General features: G+C 42.4%; 1 protein-coding gene across 1 annotated transcript in view; it reads right to left on the bottom strand.

The window, feature by feature from the left end:
• LOC144491747 (host cell factor 1-like) overlaps nt 1-16450 on the bottom strand; it is a 109477-nt gene that overhangs the window by 74904 nt on the left and 18123 nt on the right. The window contains exons 2-7 of the mRNA XM_078209995.1: nt 10705-10853; nt 7973-8133; nt 5193-5398; nt 3522-3606; nt 3310-3416; nt 2643-2822 (exon numbers count right to left, since the gene is read on the bottom strand). Coding sequence (XP_078066121.1) covers nt 2643-2822; nt 3310-3416; nt 3522-3606; nt 5193-5398; nt 7973-8133; nt 10705-10853 — 888 coding nt within the window. The remainder of the gene's footprint in view (nt 1-2642; nt 2823-3309; nt 3417-3521; nt 3607-5192; nt 5399-7972; nt 8134-10704; nt 10854-16450) is intronic.

Below are 16450 nucleotides of genomic sequence, written 5' to 3'. Positions count from 1 at the left end.
AATGTAATTTTGCTGTAAATTATATACGAGTTCTTTAAATGTTAGCCATTGTCTATCTACCATCATACCTTTTAACAAAGTTTCCTAATCTAGCCAATTTGCCCCTCATACCTTCATAGTTTCCTTTTAGATTCAAGACCTTAATCTCAGATTCAACAACATCATTTTCAAACTTAAATGTAAAATTCTATTGTATTATGCCTGCCTTTTCCTAAAGGCTCCTTCACAACAAGATTAATTAACCCTTTCTCATCACACAATTCTAGATCTAAAATAGCCTGTTCTGTAGTTGGTTCCTCAACATTTGGCTCTAAAAAATCATCTTGCACATGTTCCAAAAAATGATCCTCCACAACATTAGTACTAATAAAGTTTACTCAGTCCATATGTAGATCGAAATCTCCCACGATGTCTCTATTACCCTTGGATAGACACCTCTCATGTCCTGATCAATACTGTGATTTACATCCACTGCTCTTTGGTGTCCTATAAACAATTTCCACCAATGTTTTCTCCCCCATGCTGATTCTTAGTTCCACCCAAATTGATTCTACATCATGACGTTTGAACCAAGGTATTCTCTCACTACAGTACTAATGTCCCCTCTATTTAGCAGAGCTACCCCTATCACTTTTTCCCAACTTCTTGCCCTTTTTAAATATCACATACACTTGGATATTCAGGTCCCAGCTTTGGTTCCCTTGTAGCCATGTCTCTGTAACGGCTCCATGAGGTCATATATATGAATTTGTTTTTGAGCTGACAATTCTTTTTTTATTGCGAATGCTGGGAGCATTCAGATAGAGCCCCCAATTCATTTTTTAAAACTATTTTTGTAACTCTGGCCCTACTTGCTAACACGGTTTGCAATCACTGTCCTTTCTGCCAAACTCGGATTATTATCTTTATTACCACCTTGATCTATTGACTTGTCATTGCCTTTAATTTGCTCAACCCTCTTCTAGATGATTAGTTTCCCCCTCTAGTTAGTTTAAAGCCTTTTCTAGTTATATAATTTGCTAGAACACTGGCCCCAGCATGATTCAAGTGTAGACTGTTCCAATGGTGCAGTTCCAACTTTCTCCGGTCTGGTGCCATTAGTCCATGAATTGAAACCCATTTCTCCCACACCAATAATTGGACCATGAATTCATCTATTTTTTTTTTACCCAATGTCAATTTGCACATGGCTCAGATAATAATCCGGAGGTTCTTATCGTTGAGGTTCTACTTTACAATTAGTACCAAGCTCATAATGATCTCTATGTAGAACCTTTTCCCTAGTCTTACCTATAAGGTTGGTATCTACAAGGACCACGACCTCTGGATCCTCCCCCTCCCATTGCAAGTTCCTCTCCAGCCCTTAGCAGATATCCTGAGCCATGGCAAGTCTTCGAGTAAATTTAAGGAAGAGATGGACAGATTTTTAATTAGTAAGGGTTTGAATGGCTATGGTGAACGGGCAGGTAAGTGGAATTGAGGTAGAGATGAGATCAGCTATGATTGTATTAAATGGTGGAGCAGGCTCAAGGGGCTGAATTGCTACTCCTGCTCCTAGTTCTTATGATTCTCAACTTTGGTAGTGAATTCCAGATTCACTCCCCTGACTGAAATAATTTCTCCTCCTCTCTGTTTTAAATCTGTTACCCCATATCCTAAAACTATGACCTCTTGTTCTAAATTACCTCACAAAAGGAAACATCCTTTCTACATCTACCCTGTCAATCCCCTTTAGCATCTTATATACCTCAATTAGATCTCCTCTCATTCATCTAAATTCCAGACAGTATAGGCCTAACCTGCCCAGTCTCTCTTCACAAGTCAAACCCCGTATCTCTGGAATCAATCTCGTGTGTTAGAACGTAAAATGTGATAACATGACCAATGGTAACAAGTTGTAAGGATCAGCTGACCCAGTAAGCCATGTAACCAACAACAGAATGATGTGATGATTAGCTGACTCAGTAGAAATTAGAATGTGATGGGAATTGTGGGGAACTTGGAATGGCCCAGGGTGAGGCCTCAAGTTTGGAGTAATGAAGTTTCTTTATTAAACCTTTGATTTATAAGTTGGAGTAAGTTTTGTTATATTTTTATTGTCTACATTTGAAGAGTTCCTTCTGAATTAACATAGTGAACCTCCTGTAAACTGTAGTGCAACTACTTTGTTTTTCAAGTAAGGAGACCAGAACTGTGCACAACACTCCAGGTGCGGTCTCACTAATGCTTTGTACAGTTGCTGCAACACTTTCCTACTTTTATACTCTATTCCTTTAGCAATAAATACCAAAATTTAATTTCCTTATTACCTGCTGCACCTGATGGCCGGATGCCATCAGGCAATTTCAGAACATCCCATGGCAGTTCATGGCATCAAACTACGTTTGAGGTCTAGCCACTGTTGTAATGGAACAGTCAAATTGTACACAGCAAGGTCCCACAATCAGCAGTGACCAGGTAATCTATTCTAGCATTACCAGTTGAGGAATAAATATTGGCAAGCAGAATTGGACTTATTCTCTCAATTTATGAAACCTGCAATCTCTAAAATACCATCTCAATCTTTTCTTTACACACCTTAACTTTCTCTAACATTTGATGCTGTGTGTACAACTGCAACCTGTTCTCGAAAACGTACTTACCTGTTTCAAGATACCACAAGTCCTTACAACAGACTTGATTGTTCCAAGCTTTTCTGTATCCATCTCGACCACTCCACACGTAGAGGCGTGTACTTATGGAAACTGAACAGTGGCCAGCTCTAGCACGGGGAATGCTGTCCTCAAACGATTCAGTAGAAATCTGAGTCCAAGTCATTGTTTCTAGTTCAAAGAAATGAGATTAATAAGCCATTAAAGAATTTGGTACAGCCACAAAACCCCACTACACCAATGCGATGTTGGCCTAGTGGTTATTGAAAGGAAGGGAACAGGAGTCATCCAAAAAAAAGAGAAATATAGTTTAAAGACAAAGTTTCTCCTAACCCCACCCTCCTCAAACCAGCCCATTATATTTCCATGATAATACTACTGATGAAAAATTAAGAGATGTACAGGATTGTTTATATTGGCAGTAATCTCGTTTCAGGGTTCGCACGACAGATAAGAACAAAGTTGAATAGTCCCTATACCATTGGACTCATTCACTCCCAACTTGCAAGCAGTTTTGCTCTTGCAAGAATCCAATATGCAGAATTTTCAATTGTGATTATATGGAATACCAACTCATTCTTTTCCATTAATAAAACTGCACAGGGACAATACTTAAAAAGCAGTGCAAAATGGAATAGTTAAAAGGAACACATCATACCCAGATCCAGACATGCCAAAGTATTTGTGCACTTCCACTCTTTCTCATGCGTGGGAGCTTTGACATCTTCCAGCACAAGGGGGACCCAGCCACCAAAAACATACATTCTGGGAGGGAACAAAATACAATAAAATGAAGGGTATTGCCGGGTGCAAGCACAATTAGCAAACATTTCTGATCAATTCCTCTTAAAAATTAAAATAGATTCTCACTTGCTCCCAATCATCGTGGCTGAGTGTAGGCTTCGGGGCAATGGTGGAACGCCGGCAACTTCTGGTTTGTTCCATGTTAAAGTCGCTGCATTATACAAATATAATTAATTATATAAATATAATTAATTTAATGAAATCTGGTCAACCTGAAAGGCCAACGCATTTGGTAAATAAATACCACAAGATGAAAGGTTACTTCCTGTGGCCAGCGAATCAGTAACCAGGGGACACAGATTTTATGGTAATTGGCTAAAGAATCAGAGGGGAGACGAGGAGAATGCTTAAAAATAAATGCAGCTATTCACAATCTGGAATACACCTCCTGACTGAGTAGCGGAAGCAAATTTAATAATAACTTTCAAAGGAAATAGTGTTAAATACTCAAAGGAGAATAACTTGAAAGGCCAAGGGAAGAAAGCAGGTGACCAAGACTGGTTGGAGAGCTTTTGCAAACATCTAGTGCAGGCATGGTGGACCAAATGGCCTTATTCTGTGCTGTATCATTCTGTGATTGAAGCATCTATCCAATTTTGACATTCCAAATCTTGCCATATTCAAAAACCTTAAAATTCTCTGATTGTTATGCTGTTCATCTAGTGAGTAAGCTGAGCCAGATGGATTGGACTGGTGCCAGACCCAGGTTAGTGGGTCAGCTGAGGATGACAGGAGAAGCAAGCTCTATCCAGCAATCTCGGCTGGAAACATCATGCATACTTCTGAACGCAGAGCATGTCAGGGAAGATCAGGGTCAAGCTCAGCAGTGACCGTCTCCACTCCCAGATTACCCGCCAAGACAAGACCATTTAGACTCTGCCAAGGAGCACAGTCACTTTGGCGAGATAACAGAGAGCTACACACCAACAAGTGTTGGCACCATTAGGAGATAAGGAGGGTGGAAAAACTGAAGAGGGGTTGGGGAGTGGGGAACAAAGTTCTACAGCACTGTGTATAATGTGGAGATCAAGGAGTTCTTAAGTATGACCATTTGTCTATGCTGAATTATCCATTCCTATCTAAGGCAGCTGGGCAGGTGCTGTGATCAGACTGCATGTCACCATTAATGAGATTTGCTGAAAGTTAATTTGTATAATTGGTGGGTCAGGCTTTAGCTGTAACACTTTGTCCCCCCCCCCCATCCTCCATGTCATCCATTAAGTCAAAGATTACAAGTCTCCAAGGACAAGTCTAGGAAAAAGGAAGCAAGGGGTAGTAAAAGCAAAGAAAATAATCAAATGAATTTAACTTTACTGAGGAACATAATTATTCTTTCCAGCCTACCATGTATTTCTGAATCTTCCATAAAACAACACACTTTAATCTCCTGCATCTCTAATGGTGCTTTCATGTTAGGAAAAAGCAGCAGATGGCAAACAGAAGCTGCTCCTACCACAAAGTGGTCTTCTAAACATAAATTATCCACCCTTCATTGCTTCAATGCAGATCTCACAAGCCACCATCAGGGCTCTACTTAAAGTTAAAAGCAGAAAGTTGGCTTCATGCATTTGTAACAATGGGAATTATAGGTCTCCAATTTCAACAAGTCTTCTCTGGATTGGCACTAGATATAATTAACCAGAAAGCAGTAGTCAAGTGTATCTGTATGGTTACTGGATCTCCAATTATTAAAGTCCCTAAAACAAATTTGTCTGTATGGAAATAAAATACGTTTACCAATATCCAACATCCACAGGTCTCCAAGTCGGCAGCCACTCATTCCACCATAGATGACAAGCTTTGCTTTTTTCTCCTTGTTGCGATACACGACTGCAGTGTGGGACTCTCTGGGTGGCGGAGGGCTTCCATAGGTGACTGGTATGTCCCATCCTACAACTCCTGACCCTGGCTTCAGCTCCAATATATACAAGTCATTTAAATACCTTTCAGAAAATAGGAAATCAAAAATATATATATTGTATAGATGTTATTGTTCGATTCTATCGATACTGAACAGGTCCTGCAACCCAGAGGTCACAGATCAAATTCCACCATGGCAAATTCAATGGAGCTGGTAATTTCTGGACTGGCACCAGGAGCGAAAAATGATCATGAAAACTGCCATTTTGTCATAAAAACACAACAATTAATGGTGTTCGAGAAAAAGAATCGCCAATTCTTACCCTTCCTTCCTTACAAGTGACTCCGAACTCACAACAGCAGAGGAACAAGAATAAGCCCATTTCTTGTTTAGATCACAGCTGATTGGTACTATAAACTCCATTTACCCGTTTTTGCTCCATATCTCTCAACACCCTAACCTAATAAAAATGTCTCACCTTGGTCTTGGAAAGTTTTAACTGATCCATAGACTTTTGGGGGAGAGTTTCAGATTTGCACCATTCTGTGAAAAAGTGTTTCTTCAATTTACTCCTGAATGGCTTTTAAGTTTAGCATGCTGCACAAAGTTTAATTCAACCAGTCCATGTATATGAGGTACAGGTTTAACACCGTCCTTGTTTTGGCTTTCCCCAAAGTTTTTCTGTATCTGCCCTGTTCTTTAAAAAATGATTATTACATTAATTGGAAGGAGGTGACTTAGTTGAAGGAGAAAAATAACTTGGAGATTTATTAACTAGCGGACAAAGAACAAAGAACAGTACAGCACAGGAAACAGGCCCTTCGGCCCTCCAAGCCTGTGCCGCTCCTTGGTCCAACTAGACCAATCGTTTGTATCCCTCCATTCCCAGGCTGCTCATGTGACTATCCAGGTAAGTCTTAAACGATGTCAGCGTGCCTGCCTCCACCACCCTACTTGGCAGCGCATTCCAGGCCCCCACCACCCTCTGTGTAAAAAACATCCCTCTAATATCTGAGTTATACTTCGCCCCTCTCACCTTGAGCCCGTGACCCCTCGTGATCATCACCTCCGACCTGGGAAAAAGCTTCCCACCGTTCACCCTATCTATACCCTTCATAATCTTGTATACCTCTATTAGATCTCCCCTCATTCTCTGTCTTTCCAGGGAGAACAATCCCAGTTTACCCAATCTCTCCTCATAGCCAAGACCCTCCATACCAGGCAAAATCCTGGTAAACCTTCTCTGCACTCTCTCTAATGCCTCCACGTCCTTCTGGTAGTGCGGCGACCAGAACTGGACGCAGTACTCCAAATGTGGCCTAACCAGCGTTCTATACAGCTGCATCATCAGACTCCAGCTTTTATACTCTATACCCCGTCCTATAAAGGCAAGCATACCATATGCCTTCTTCACCACCTTCTCCACCTGTGTTGCCACCTTCAAGGATTTGTGGACTTGCACACCTAGGTCCCTCTGTTTCTATACTCCTGATGACTCTGCCATTTATTGTATAACTCCTCCCTACATTATTTCTTCCAAAATGCATCACTTCGCATTTATCCGGATTAAACTCCATCTGCCACCTCTCCGCCCAATTTTCCAGCCTATCTATATCCTGCTGTATTGCCCGACAATGCTCTTCGCTATCCACAAGTCCAGCCATCTTTGTGTCATCCGCAAACTTGCTGATTACACCAGTTACACCTTCTTCCAAATCATTTATATATATCACAAATAGCAGAGGTCCCAGTACAGAGCCCTGCGGAACACCACTGGTCACAGACCTCCAGCCGGAAAAAAGACCCTTCGACCACTACCCTCTGTCTTCTATGGCCAAGCCAGTTCTCCACCCATCTAGCCACTTCTCCTTGTATCCCATGAGCCTTAACCTTCTTAACCAACCTGCCATGTGGGACTTTGTCAAATGCCTTACTGAAATCCATATAGACGACATCCACGGCCCTTCCTTCATCAACCGTTTTTGTCACTTCCTCAAAAAACTCCACCAAATTTGTAAGGCACGACCTCCCTCTTACAAAACCATATAATTTAAATCTTAAACAATTTGAACTAATTTTCACTATTTATGTGCACGATAGCAAACTCACAACTTGAGGCACTTTTACACTGGACACAGAGTCAAAGGATCCCAATATGCGGGTCTCACCAAACATAATACTACTATTAACATAAACTAGGCAGTGCAAAGCCCACAATTCAAGCTGCTAAAACAATACCACCTATGTTTTTTTACTTCTTGTTTGCTCCCTGCATTGTGTGAATTGACCTGATCTATGTGCATGAGGTCTAAGTTTAAGAAAAATAATTGACGTTTTTAGGCAGTGCATGAGTACATCTTTGCAGCATGTATATTCCAGATTTGTAGGACAGCTTTCATGACTTTCTTCACAGTGGTCTCCCACAGTTAACGGAAACAGGAAGATGAACTAGTTTCCCTCCCAACGTCAGGATGCAGCTGTGCCTCCTTACTGCCAAGCTAGAAAGCATCTTCCATTTCCTATTCCCCCAATCTGATCAAATATGTCACCCTCTTGGAATTCATCCATTACCAAATTAGTTCACATCTGGAATTAGGGTCAAGTTTGGTGAAGGGAGGAGAGATTTGGAAGAAAAATAATCACCCTGCCTTCTTACCGTGGAATATTGTTTTTTGGATCTTCACTGTCATTAGCTAATCCCCCAAATAAATAACATTTATTGTCAATTACGGAAAAGCAATGTCCAAGACGAGCACATGGTGCAGGGCCATTTTTGGGAGCTTTAGCCTTCAATTTCTTCCATTCCCATCTGCTTGCCTGGAAAACAAGAGCATCACAATATTAATGACCGGTGATTTCTGCCTTGGATAATCACCCAACCATTCACCGTCAATTACACATCCTCAGTAGAGCCAAAACTAAGTTGAGATTTCAAAATTAGTCCCACAGGCTAGATCTTGGTCAACACCCCCATTCTTGATTGGACAGTCACATCTCCAAATCACATTTCTTACCAGCACAAACTCATAACTCCTTTGTGTTTGCACAAATTTAGTGAAATAAATCAAACAGGCAACTTGAAAATATCACCTTCAAGACTAATGATGTGGTTCTGATGCTTTTAACAGTTAAGATTTTGAACAAATCTGATGACCTAGCCAGGTATCAACTGAAACCACACCCAGGCAGAGCCCAATTACAACAGATGAAAAAATTACATTCCTTGTACTGACAACCAATAATTCCCAATGTCACAGTTAATTCTTCCCATAGAACCCCTACAGTGCAGAACAAGGTAATTTGGTCCATTGAGTCTGCACTGTCTGAAAGAGCATCTTACCCAGGTCCACTTTCACACCTTATCCCCATAACCCTGCGCATTTACTATGGCTAATCCATTGAATCTACATATCTTTGGACACTTGCTTTTCTCCCTCTTCTCACACAGCGAGTGAAAAGAAGGGAACAGTTCCCACAATCAATTTCTGAAAATCTCCCTTGTGGGAAGACGATGGCAAAGTAGTAATGTCACTGCAGTAGTAATCCAGGGGCTCAAGATAACTCTCAGGGGGCATGGATTCAAAACCCATGTTGGTGGAATTTAAATTCAATTAATTTATAAATTCAAATCAATAACGAAAATCTGGAATTGAAAACTAATCTCCATAAGGGTTGATCATTGCAAAAATCTATCTGGTTCACTAATGCTCTTGAAGAAAAGGAAATCTGCTATCCTTACCAGATCTGGTCTACATGTATGGCCAGACCCACAGCAATGTGATTGCCTCATAAGTCTTAATGGCTCTCTGAAATGGCCTCGCAAGCCACTGTTGTACCAAACCCACCAGCACTGCAGATGTACCTGCACTAAATAAATGCAGCTGCTCAAGAAGACATCTCACCACCACCTTCAGGGCAATTAGCAACAGGCAACAAATGTTGGCCTAGCCAGCGATGCTAACATTTTATTAAAATAAATGTCCCTAAGGAATTATTCTGCCGATCGTGGTTGCATGACAAAAGAACAGTTAGAAGTAAAAATTCTCTATCAGCTGGTTCAGAGTTTAGGGATAAACATCAATGTGGTTAAAATAAACATGGCATCAAAAAGTAATTGGGAAGAGGCCAGAATCTTTTTTTTCTGCCTAAATTGCTGCTTTAGTGAACAAAAGGCGAGGTTTACCTAGCTTGGCTCAAAGCGTACCTGTTTTGGCCAGAGCACAAACATTCTGAAAACTCCAGTGTTCACGATTTTATTTGGAAAACGTTTCCCGGAACTGGATAACTTGGATAAATGTTCCAAACTCATGACGGGAATTTTTGGCTCAAGAACCTCAGTGTGAAACAAGCAAATAAAAACAGCTGTCGGATTGTCGAGGGGAAAGTGCAGCAAACTTTGAAAAATATTTTGCTGAAGTTATAAACTCACCACACAGATCAACCTTTCTAATAGAATTATAGAATCCCTACAGTGCTGGAGGAGGCCATTCGACCCATCGAGTCTGCACTGACCACAGTTCCATCTTGGCCCAATCCCTGTAACCTCACGTATTTAACCTGCTAATTCCCCTGACACCAAGGGGAAATTTATCATGGCCAATCAACCTGACCCACACATCTTTGCACATTCTTCCTGTGTCTGTGTGGGTTTCCAAACTCCATACAGACAGTGACCCGAGGCTAGATTTGAACCCGGGTCCCTGGAGCTGTGAGGCAGCAGTGCTAACCACTGTGCTCTGCCGAAAGGTCAAGCAGACTCAAAACGTTAGCTCCATTCTCTCTCCACAGATGCTGTCAGACCTGCTGAGATTTTCCAGCATTTTCTGTTTTTGTTTCAGACTCCAGCATCCACAGTATTTTGTTTTAAACTTTCTGGAATGCAATTTAAGAAATAAAAATGTCGGTGGACTGAATACTGCAGTTAGGTGTTGGATTGTGTTTCATATGATTCAGTAAGTATAAATGTTCCACAGCGTGCATCACTCAGCACCTCAGTATTCAGGCCCAATCTCCAGTCTGTTAACTCAGGTCAGATGAACAGCAGTAGGGGAAAGGGAAACATTTAGTCTCAATGTCTCCTGAGCTATATGTAGGATGGGGTGGAAACTAGAAAAAAAACTAGGGGCAAGGTCAGTCAATATCAAAACTCTGCTTCCTCTCAAGTGACCCACGGCAAAAATACATGCAGGTACTTCTTTACACATTCAAGCTCTGACTTCTGTTGGTTCCTCAAAGGAAAACTGTGATATTGCGGCAGAAAGCTTTGTTTTTATTTCATAGGCATTAACAAAACACAGCCCTTAAAAACAGTATATTGATGGATGAATAAAAGTTATTTTATAGCAACACCTCAGAATCTCTCAAAGCACTTGACAGGCAACACTTTACCTGTAGCTCATACAGCTCATTACTGTACTTCCCGTACTCCACCATGCCACCGAACACCAACAGTCGAGTGCCATCACATACGAATCCATAGGCTGCGCAGCCTGCGGGAATGTCCCCTCTCACTGCTGGGATGAACCACTGATTGGTTGCTGAAAGCAGGCAAAAAGATAGAAAATGTCATTTCCCCATTGCCTCCCACCACCAATGTACTAAATAAGCCAGTTACTTGCACTTATATAGTACTTTATCACAATAAAAAGATAAGAGACTTGCATTCATAGAGTGTCTTTCATGCCCACTGGACTTTAAAACAATGCATCTTTAGTTATAGCCACTGTTGTAGTGTGGGCAACATGGTAGCTAATAGACACACTTCAAACTGCCACAAACAGAATGTGATACTGACCAGATAATCTGTTTTGTTGATTAAAGGATAAATATTGCTAGGATACCTCCCGCCTCCTCTTCGGAATATTGTCATGGGATCTTTTACATCCACCCAAGCAAGCAGATAGGGCATTGGTTTAAGCTCTCAGCCAAAAGATGACTCCTCAGGCAATGTAGCACTGCCTCAGCACTGCACTGGATTGTGAGTTCTGATTTTTGTACTCAAGCCTTGGAGTGGGACTTGGGAACCTGGTTGCCAAGAATGCTACTAACGGAGACACAGCTGGCACAAAACATCGTGTTTTTTTAAAAACATCAAAATAACATGTCAACAAACTGGTAGAGACTGAGACTCTCATGGTAAATCTGCATCTTTCCCTGTGTAAAGGCAAATATGAAGTTTACACAAACTAAGAATGAATCCTGCAACTCCAACACGAAGCTTGGTGGGGGCCTGGGAAATTTTTAAAAAATGTCAGAAGCCTTAATGAAAAAATGAATTTTAAGGTAGCAGGCAAAAAAGATGTTCCAGCCAATGGGGCTGAGACTGCTGAAGGATTAATCACTTAATTTGAGGGAGAAAAGGTTATTCAGAACACCAGAGGACACAAGGTTAGGAAAGGTTGCAGATATAGAAGGGCATGAAGATTTTAAATTGTATGTATTTAGGAGACAATTAGGAGGGGTAGGAGAGCGGTGACTCTCCAGGAAGACTTGATGTGAGTATGGACACTTAAATTCCTGGGGTTAATGGATGGTTGGGTGATGTCAAAACACTTGTTGGTGAAGTCAAACTTAGAGTTGAAGAAACATGGTTAAATATTTCAGCACTTTTCTAAAACCTTTTTTCAATCTGTGATTAATATCATGAAATAGAAAAAAAAGATGCTTTGAGATCATACCCATCTGATAGAAACAGAGAAGGCCCAAGATAAAATCTATATCCTACTGCCTGTAAAGTTATAAAAGTGAATAAGTTTTATTTGGCATCACAAATTGAACCACAAAGCAACACATCTTTCATCAGATTGCATGTTAATTACATTTGAAGATCAAAATACATCGACAGGCAGCACAACAGGAAAGTGGATGAAGGGAAGGCGGTGGATGTTGTCTACCTGGATTTCAGCAAGGCCTTTGACAAGGTCCCTCATGGGAGGTTAGTTAGGAAGGTTCAGTCACTGGGTATACATGGGGAGGTAGTAAATTGGATTAGACACTGGCTCAATGGAAGCCGAGGCATGGTACATTGGGGAAACCATGCAGACACTACGACAACGGATGAATGAACACCGCTCGACAATCACCAGGCAAGACTGTTCTCTTCCTGTGGGGGAGCACTTCAGCAGTCACGGGCATTCAGCCTTGGATCTTCAGGTAAGCGTTCTCCAAGGCGGCCTTCACGACACACGACAGCGCAGAGTCGCTGAGCAGAAACTGATAGCCAAGTTCCGCACACGAGGACGGCCTAAACCGGGATGTTGGATTTATGTCACATTATCAGTAACCCCCACAGCTTGCCTCCTGGGCTTGTAGAATCTCACTAGCTGTTCTGTCTGGAGACAATACACATTTCTTTAACCCGTGTTTAATGTTCCCTCCACCCACACAGTCTGTACCTTTAAGACCTGGCTGGCTGTAGGATTCGCATTCTAATCCGTATTCTGCAACTTGATATTGTCTGTTTGCACTGTTTGAGAGCACATTTCCACTCCATCTGACGAAGGAGCAGTGCTCCGAAAGCTTATGGTATTTGCTACCAAATAAACCTGTTGGACTTTAACCTGGTGTTGTGAGACTTCTTATCAATGGAAGAAGCCAGAGAGTGGTTGTGGAGGATTGCTTCTCTGAGTGGAGGCCTGTGACAAGTGGTGTGCCGCAGGGATCGGTGTTGGGTCCATTGTTGTTTGTCATCTATATCAATGATCTGGATGATAATGTGGTAAATTGGATCAGCAAATTTGCTGATGATACAAAGATTGGAGGTGTAGTGGACAGTGAGGAAGGTTTTCAAAGCTCGCAGAGGGATTTGGACCAACTAGAAAAATGGGCTGAAAAATGGCAAATGGAATTTAACGCAGACAAGTGTGAGATATTGCACTTTGGAAGGACAAACCAAAGTAGAACGTACAGGGTAAATGGTAGGACTCTGAAGAGTACAGTTGAACAGAGGGATCTGGGAATACAGGTACAGAATTCCCTAAAAGTGGCGTCACAGGTGGATAGGGTCGTAAAGAGTGCCTTTGGTACATTGGCCTTTATAAATCGGAGTATGGAGTATAAAAGTTGGAGTGTAATGGTAAGGTTATATAAGGCATTTGTGAGGCCGAATTTAGAGTATCGTGTACACTTTTGGTCACCTTGTTACAGGAAGGATGTAAATAAGGTTGAAAGAGTGCCGAGAAGGTTCACAAGGATGTTGCCGGGACTTGAGAAGCTGAGTTACAGAGAGAGATTGAATAGGTTGGGACTTTATTCCCTGGAGCGTAGAAGAATGAGGAGATTTTTGATAGAGGTGTATAAGATTTTGATGGGTATAGATAGAGTGAATGCAAGCAGGCTTTTTCCACTGAGGCTAGGGGAGAAAAAAACCAGAGGGCATGGGTTAAGGGTGAAAGGAGAAAAGTTTAAAAGGGAATATTGGGGGCTTCTTCACGCAGAGAGTGGTGGGAGTGTGGAATGAGCTGCTGGATAAAGTGGTAAATGTGGGGTCACTTTTAACATTTAAGAAAAACTTGGACGGGTTCATGGATGAGAGGGGTGTGGAGAGATATGGTCCAAGTGCAGGTCAGTGGGACTAGGCAAAAAAATGGTTTGGCACAGACAAAAAGGGCCAAAAGGCCTGTTTCTGAGCTGTAATTTTCTATGGTTTCTATGGTTCTAACAGCTTTGTAGCCGTGGAATACAATTTTAGGATGCAAATATCAAAATCTTCTTTTCAAATACACCTGCAATGCTAAAGTCATTCTGGATAGACAGCTGGTTTGAAACTCCCGCTGTTCCTTTCCTACTGGGAGAGTCCTGCTCGCTCAACAAGAGGATTCATATTCCACCAGCCCCACAGGGAGATCTATAGGTGATCCGTCATGTCCTACGTGGCCAACATAATATCCTGCACCACTCCCTCCCCCACAAAGTCCACTCCTTCCCCAGTACCCCATTGCGGGAAGGTCCTTTCCGCTGCATGGCGATTGGCCTGGGGTCAGTCGAAGGTTGGTCCAGATCTGGTGGTGTGAACTGAATTGGAGACCTTCGTTTTCAGAGGGTGCAGCGTAAAACCACAGATTCTTCCTGGACTCGGCTTTAGGTGGGACACCAGCTTCTTCCGCTTCCATCTCGGAATCTGTGACCTCATCACCCGACAGGGCAGACGATGGTAGCGGCCGTCTCCATGGCTGGTAACGAGGCCTGCATTAGCATGGGCTCCCTACTCCTGACCAGCTGCTTCTTCACAACTTTGCCCTGCACTTTTATTTTAGAAGATGGGGGTCCCGTTTTCTCCTTTATGTTCCTGGGGACCCAACTAAGACCGTCGCTGAAGTTCCTCGTGTGAACTGGGACGCCGGTTTTGAATGTTGTCCTTGCAGAATCATGATTTTTCTTCTGGTTCTCTTGTTGGAACTCCACCCTCGCCACCAGATTTTAGAACAGTAGACTGAGTCTCGTCCAAAGCCGTCATCCCAGTAACAATTCCATTGGGGTAATTCCTGCTGTTGTGTGAGGGGTAATCCTATAGTCGAATAGAAAAAAATGCCAGTTCGGTCTCTATGGATGTTGTTTCTTCATGCCAAGCTTCACCGTTCGTTCAGCCAATGCATTTGATGATGGCTGATAGGGTGCTGTTCTCATGTGTCTGATACCATTATAAAGCATGAAGTCCGAAGCTTGGTGCTAGTAAAGGCAGTGTCATTGTCAGAAACCAGAACCTCTGGTATCCCAAGCATGCAATAGTAACATGGGGGGTGGTGTACATGCAATTTATCTCCAGCTATTTGGAATTGGTGTCTATGATGAAAAACATTCTCCTGGCATGACTCTCACTGCCTGACCAAGTTTGTCTGCATTAGGGCTGGGCCACCATACATAGCTTCTGACTAGCATTTTCATTTTTGATACTCCAGGGTGGCTGTGGTGTAATTCCATGAGTATCAGATGCTGCCCTGCGCGAAACACAACTATGTGGGATCCCCAGAGAATGATACCACCCGCAATACTGAGCTTGCTTTTCTTTGTCAGATAGGATTGCATTTCATCTTTTAGTTTAGTTTATTTATTAGTGTCACAAGTAGGCTTACATTAACACTGCAATGAAGTTACTGTGAAAATCCCCTAGTTCCCACACTCCAGTGCCCGTTCGGGGTACACCGAGGGAGAATTTAGCATGGCCAATGCACCTAACCAGCACGTCTTTCAGACGGTGGGAGGAAACCTGAGCACCCGGGAGGAAGACACGGGGAGAACATGCGGATTGCACACAGACAGTGACCCAAGGCAGGAATTGAACCCAGGTCCATGGAGCTGAGAGAGGTAGCAGTGCTAACCACTGTGCCGCCCTGAGGATTGGCCTCTGAATCTGCCATTCAGAATCATGTATTTCAATTTAGGTAGGATTGGACCTTTGTGCGGCCACACCTTGATTTTGCAGACACTGGCAGAGCTTCCAAAATGTTTAGGGTCATGACAAACTCTTCCAGTGCCAATAAAGCAGCAAGGTTTGTTGGCAAAGGCACACAACACAGTGCATCAGCAATGGCTATCCAGATTCCAGGGTGGTGGTGCTCTAGGAGGTATTCATGAGCCACCAGTAACAAGGCCCAATGTTGTAGTCAAGTGGAGGCAATCAGGGTTGTTTAATGCCTTGTCTTCTTTAGAAAATCCCAACAAAGGTTTGTGGTCAGTTACTATTATGAATCATCGACCATAGACATATCGATGGAACTTTTTAACGCCGAATACAACCAGTACAACCAGGAATACCTCCGTTCAGCGTCTGAAAACGTCCTGGATGTATAAGCAATAGGCTTTTCTGTTCCATCTTTCGATGGTATGCCAGTACCGCCCCCCACCCCGTAGGATAAAATATTGCATGTCAGGACAAGTTTCTTTTTAGGGTCAAAATGGGTCAATAAGTTAGACAGCAGCTGTTATTTAACATTATTGAAAGCCTCCAACCTGTGGTGCCACCCAAGCCCACTTCTGGTGTTTCCGCAGCAGAGTATGCAAAGGGGGCCAGTAAGGAAGCCAAATTCGGAATGAACTTCCCATTATAATTAACCATCCCAGGAAGGATTCCCACTCCGTAATGTTCCTTGTAGTTTGTGCTTCCTTAATGGCCCTTACCTTGCCATTCACCCAACAG

The sequence above is a fragment of the Mustelus asterias genome, chromosome 3 (genome assembly GCF_964213995.1).
Source record: "Mustelus asterias chromosome 3, sMusAst1.hap1.1, whole genome shotgun sequence".
Classification (NCBI taxonomy): Eukaryota; Metazoa; Chordata; class Chondrichthyes; order Carcharhiniformes; family Triakidae; genus Mustelus; species Mustelus asterias.
Note: the sequence above shows the minus strand (reverse complement) of the source record. Positions and strands in the feature narration are given on the sequence as shown.